We start from the raw sequence: 6,078 nt of genomic DNA, 5'->3' as shown, positions 1-6,078 counted from the left end.
AATCTGTTACTTTCTCAAAAAAGGAGATCAGGTTGGTTTGGCACGATCTACCTTTTGTAAAACCATGTTGTCATTTGTCCCAATTGCCATTAGCCTCAATGTCTCTAATTACTTTCTCCTTCAAAATTTTTTCCAAGATCTTCCATACTACAGATATCAAACTAACAGGCCTCTGGGGCATCTGGCATCAGCCACTGTGGGCAGACAGGACACTGGTCTAGACGGACTTTTGGTCTGACCCAGGCTGGCCGTTCTCGTGTTCTTAGGAGAGAAGTTGGGTGCAGCAATATCTGCTATTGGCCCCGCCTCTTTTTCAGCTCTCTCCCACCTGCAGCCATGGCCTGGCCTGTGCCCACTAGGAACTGGCCCAAAGGGTCACATTTGACTAGCATTGGGAGAGCAGTGACAGCCCCTGGATTCAGATCAGTGAGAAGGCCAGCGGCCAGTTCGCTCTGCAGTTTGTTTCCACAGGGGAATTTGTGGATTAAATAACTGATGTATGAACACAGCACAAGAATTCCTGGATGGACTCTAAACTGTGCTTCACTAATAGCGCCCTGGGGATGGAGGGTTTGTAATTAAGACCCCTTGGTGTTAATTAACAGCAACACTGATTGGGCATGTCCTCTGAAATTTTACAAGAAAACTTCTGTGCATTTTCAATAGCACAGTCCACATTGTTTCCTGGTGTAACTCCTCCCTTTTCCCTGCTTTTACACCAGGGCTGCATCTGCAGCAGTGATCTCATACACTGAGGGTATGTCTAGACTACAGGGTTTTGTCGACAGAAGTTTTGTCGACAGATAACTGTCGACAAAGCTTCTGTCGACAAAGAGCGTCTAGACTACATCCAGTTCTGTCGACAAAGCAAGCCGCAAAGGACGCAAAGGACAGTGTAGATGCAATAATGCCTTCTATCGACAGAACTCTGTCAACAAAAGGCGTTATTCCTCGTAGAATGAGGTTTACATACGTCAACAAAACTCCTGAGTTTTGTCGATGTTATGTCGACATAACTCAAAGGCAGTGTGGACGCAGGTATAGTTTTGTCAACAAAAGTCCACTTTTGTCAACAAAACCCTGAAGTCTAGACACACCCTGAGATGCTGAGCCAAGTTCCGATAACAGGTTCCCCACAGGAATAAGTGGATTTACTCCATGTTTACAGTAGTGTAACCAGGATGAGAATCTGGGCAATTGGGCACAAAATTCTCCAGCATCTCAGCAGAACAGGTCAACGAGAACACTGGAGAATTGCTGTGTCGTGCTTCCACTGTATCCAAGCCCTCCTGCATACGGATGAGAGGGAGGGTGTAAAAACACACCCAGAGCTCGGGAGCTGGGTTTAAAGCTCTGGTCCTTTACCCCTGGAGGCTCAGGGGCAAGAAATTTAACAGTGTTGATTTCACCAAAGACACAGAGAGGACCTATTTTGTTTCCAAATAACAAGAATGGGCAAGACTAAAAATCAAAGACTTTGGCTTCTTAACCACTCTAGGGATACGTCTAAACTACACCAATCTCTCAAAAGAGGATATGCAAATTCTGCAGGAATTTGTATATCTTCTTCCAATCGCGTTTTCGAAAGAGAATCTTTTGAAAATGAAAGTCGTCTAGACGTGTTTTTAAAAAGGAACAACCCTTTTTCGAAAAAAATGCGCTTCCTAAAAAAAGGAAGTTTATGTAGGTCCTTAGAAAAAGTTTTTTTTTTAAAGCCGCATCTAGACAACTTTCATTTTCGGAAGATCCTCTTACGAAAATATGATCAGAAGAAGCAATTATGACACGTAGAGATACTCCAGTGTTCTCTCTGGCCAGGAGTATTTGTGTCACCCATTCTGCTGAGATGCTGGAAAATCCCATAGCATTTGCATCTCCTCTTTTAAAAGATTAGTGTAGTTTAAACATACTCTAGATAGCTAAATCCCAGAATCTGGCCTCACTAGGGCTCTTTAGAATTCCTGTCAGACGCTCTTGAGGACTGTAGGCCACTAAACTCAACTTGCAGCCTATTTCATCCCATGAAATTCACCAGCTTCAGTCCAAGCATCCAGACATCCCAGAATCCTCCCCCTAACTCACCGCGTATCTGACAAGATAGGTGAGTTTCCACTAAAAGTTGAGGTGGAAGGAGACCCTGGCTGTCACTTTGAGCTCAGGGTGAGGGTGTTCCTCTGGTATATCAGAGACCCCTAGTTCAAATGTTCCAGGGTAGGCTGTCATTCTCACTCGCTTTGTCCAACCCAACGGCTCCTCACCAGCACCTATGGGCAAGTCCAGGCCAGTCTGCTGCTCTGCTAGACATTGTCTCTCCCTCCCTCGCACACTTATGTGTTCTGTATCTTCCACACTTATCTCCCAGCACTTTCTTGTGCTGTTGCGGTTACTTCACACAATGCACACAAATTCCCTTTCATTGTATGCTTTCATATCATGAGGAGGACAAACAGGGAACGTGTTTACTCAACTTGCAGTTCTAGGCAACTTAATTTCTTTCATTTTTTTTAACCCAATTTGTTCTTTTCTTTTTCCCATGTTGTTTTCTGACATTTGTTTGTTGATTTTTACCTGGTTCAATTAAATTAGATTAAATTAACTAACAATGATTTCTAGCGGATTGCCAATTTAATTGTCGTCTAGACGTTTGGAGAATAGATTGGAGATTGCGGTATATTTGACCAATCTCTGATTTATAAAGATTTTTTTTTTTATGCTTAGGCATTTCTTCACTGGATACTGTTAGTTACTGGACTGTTTGTGGTCTTGTATCTTCTGGTGTCTCTTATAACTAGGAAGAAATCTCAAACAGCTTAAGTTGTTAATATAATAAAGGCTTTTTTAAACAATTGTCTTGTTTTTTGTAACTCAAATATACTAAACAGATTAATTTACTTTCTTTTCAGTATAACAGGGACTGTTGTAAGCCCTCTCAGTCACACCCGTTCCCCACCCCTGAGCTACAATGGTTTATCAGTGGAGCTGCCTGAATGGTGGGACTCCGTCTCTCTCTCGCGCGCGCTACTAACAACTTTGCTTGGCTCCTCGGGCCAGGGGAAGAGGGTTCGGGCCCGCCCTCTCTCCAAACCCCAGCCCAGGGCCCTGAGGTGGGGATGCTTGTCCCCGCTCAGTGGAGGGGGTCGTCACCTCTAAACCCTCCACTCTCGGGTTCCACAGTCCCGCTCTGGGCTACTTCTTCCCCATGCCTCCGCTAGCCCCCGTCTGCCAGGAGGGGGCTAGCCTTACCTTTTTCCCTTCCCCTGGGGCAGCTGCATCTCCCTTTCTGCATCTTCCCCCCTCGGCTCCTTTCTCCCTCCTTTTAAATCTCCCACACCGGTGGCTACGTCCGACCCCTTCCTTGTGTGCTCCATCCAGTTCTCCGCCACCCGCTCTGTGATGTTGTGCATGATGTCATCTGTCCGTGCCGGGTGGGTAGTGTTCCTTTCTCCGCTGCCCATCCTCGTCTTGGCCCTCACCCGGCCGCGGCTCTCCCACGCGGCCCTTCCTTTGTGCGGGCCCCTCCCCCAGCGCTCCCTTTCCCAGAGTCTGGGACCTCTCATCCTCTGCCCCATCACAGGGACCACATTTTTTGTAACACAAACTAAACTTTTGCAATTGTCATATTGACATTTATTTTACTTCCGGTGCATAATTAACATGGGGGAAATTTTACTTGGAAGGACACTAAGACTGCCAACCTCCACAGAATTTCATTTTCGCTAGCCCAGATCTGCCTGGGGGTTCTCCACTCATGGTGGTGGCAAAATATTTCACCTACTTTTCAAAACTGCAATTGACAACAGAAGACCCTAATCAGTGGAATTGAATGTCATTGGCTTTAGTGGGAGTGGAGGAGACTCTGAATCACTGAAAAGCTCTGAACAACCTTGCAGAATGTGGATACTAGTGCAGATCAATGAAGGACAGGGCTACCCTGAATGTATGTTTGATAACAATTCCCTCTTTTTATTGAGAATCTCTCTTACAGTATCAAGTATGAAGAAATGTATATGATGCGTATGGAAAGATCAGTGCTCAGAGAGTGAAAGAAAGAAAGAAAGAAAGAAAGAAAGAAGTCAGTGATGAAGGGTAACTCTGTCCTCAAGGAGTCAAATGGGCCATGTGTAAGGAAATACATCAGTTCATCTCCATTGCACAATTTGCTACAATTTGTCCTTTCACACTGCATGCCTGTGTCTGAAAGCAACCAGTTTCTGAACAGCTTTTCTCAAGGACTGATTGACCTCCTTGTTTCTCAGGCAGTAGATGACAGGGTTGATCAAGGGTATCAGGACTACATACAAGACAGACAATATTTTGTACAGGACTGCAGGAGGGTTGAGCACTGGAACCACATAGGTTGTAATTACACATATATTGTAAATTGCAACCACGATGAGGTGAGAGGAGCAGGTGGAAAAGGCCTTTTTCCTCCCAGTGGTGGACGAGATTCTCAGGATGGAGACAATGATACAAATATAGGACACCATGGTCAGCAGAAGAATCACAATTGTCACTACGAGAGACATAATATTTGTCAGAATTGTCAGTCTCTGGGCAGAACCACAGAATGGAAATACCATGGGTGCAAAATCACAAAAGAAATGATTAAATTCTTTAGGACCACAATATGTTACTTGCAACATGAAAATTTGTATCATGATGTAGACCAGAATGCTGACTATCCAGGCCCATGCCACCATGTGGCAACAGACCCTGCCGTTCATCAGAGCAGGGTAACGGAGGGGGTGGCAGATCGCTAGGTACCGGTCAATACACATTGCTGTGAGCAGCAGACATTCTGCATTGGACAGGATAATATAGAAATAGTATTGCACAAAGCAGCTCTGAAGAGAAATGGTTTTGTCCCCAGTCAGGAGGCTGGCCAGCAGCCTGCACAGGGTGGTGGAAATGTAGCAGGTCTCCACACTGGACAAGTTGGCCACAAAGTAGTACATGGGGGTGTGAAGATGTGGATCAGCCACCACTAGCACAACAATGAGGAGATTCCCAGCCACAGCCGCAATGTAGATCGCTAGAAATACCAGGGAGAGAAGGGGCTGCAGTTCAGGGCCATTCCCAAATCCTAAGAGGATCAGTTCCACAATGGCTGTTTGGTTTCTTCTTTCTGCTTGCTCCATAATTCTTATCTAGAAACAGAAAAACATTCAATATGCATGGAGCACCTGCAGACCGGCTGTACTGTTGGTAAAAGACCAGAAACCTGGGACCAGCAAGCACGTGCCACTGCATCTCTTCCCTGGAAAGATCAAGTTTTCCAGAAGCAGAGGAAGGCTCATTTCATTAAAGGGTCGAGTTTCCAATATAGGGGAGCCAAGAGCATGGAAGCTTCATGAATTTACAGAAATGTCCCACACACCTGCCTTAAGGCCACTTGAAATCTTAATAGTCTTTGAAGCTGGGATGTGGCAACATGTTCATCATGGCAGTGTCATTTCAGCCAATCTAGAGGACATAACAAAAGTCAATAGATTGGAAAGGAAGGGTATTTAAAGGTCAAACATGGGTACGTCTGCCCTGCAGCTGGGAGGTATCATTGCCAGCCAGGATAACATGCACGAGCTTTAATCAAGCTAGCAGGGTGAAATTAGCAATGAGAACCCGGGGCACAAGCAGGGGCTTACGATACACAACTGTGAACCCATCTAGAATTTCAGGTGGGACTGGGTTGGGGCACCTAGTCTGTGCGACCCAGGCTACACTGCTATTTGAGCCCCGGAGCTCAATCTCAGATTGTGCGTGTTGCTCTAGAGGAGCAGAGAATTGCAATTTTGAAGCTGAGCGCAGATTCACTCCGTAAGACAATACCCAAAACATCAAAGAGGCCATGGTTTGTACGAAGGTCTGTCCACCTATCTGAAAAGGAAAGTGATCTCCGCATTCCCTCGGAAGAATAGGCCACTGTTGAAAGAAAGGCTAACAGGCTAGACGGACCTTTGCTCTGACACGATATCGCCATTCTTACATTCTAAATCTGAGTTCCTGGCTCTTTCTTAGAACCGTTTGGCTATAACCCGTCTACTGTTATTCACTTTCCTCCAGGATAGAAGATGCAATGGT

General features: G+C 45.5%; 1 protein-coding gene across 1 annotated transcript; it reads right to left on the bottom strand.

The window, feature by feature from the left end:
* Window positions 1-4,175: 4,175 nt before the first annotated feature.
* Window positions 4,176-5,138, bottom strand: LOC102458633 (olfactory receptor 5V1-like). The gene has a single exon (XM_089774390.1). The coding sequence runs from the start codon at window positions 5,136-5,138 to the stop codon at window positions 4,176-4,178; it is 963 nt and encodes a 320-aa protein (XP_089630516.1).
* Between the last annotated feature and the right edge of the window lie 940 nt (window positions 5,139-6,078).

Source organism: Pelodiscus sinensis, chromosome 30, assembly GCF_052426305.1.
Source record: "Pelodiscus sinensis isolate ZL-2025 chromosome 30, ASM5242630v1, whole genome shotgun sequence".
NCBI lineage: Eukaryota > Metazoa > Chordata > Testudines > Trionychidae > Pelodiscus > Pelodiscus sinensis.
This window is presented reverse-complemented; position numbering and strand designations above follow the sequence as displayed.

Excerpts from the sequence above, each read along its gene's own strand:
- LOC102458633 (XM_089774390.1), bottom strand. The coding sequence starts at position 5,138 with ATGGAGCAAGCAGAAAGAAGAAACCAAACAGCCATTGTGGAACTGATC.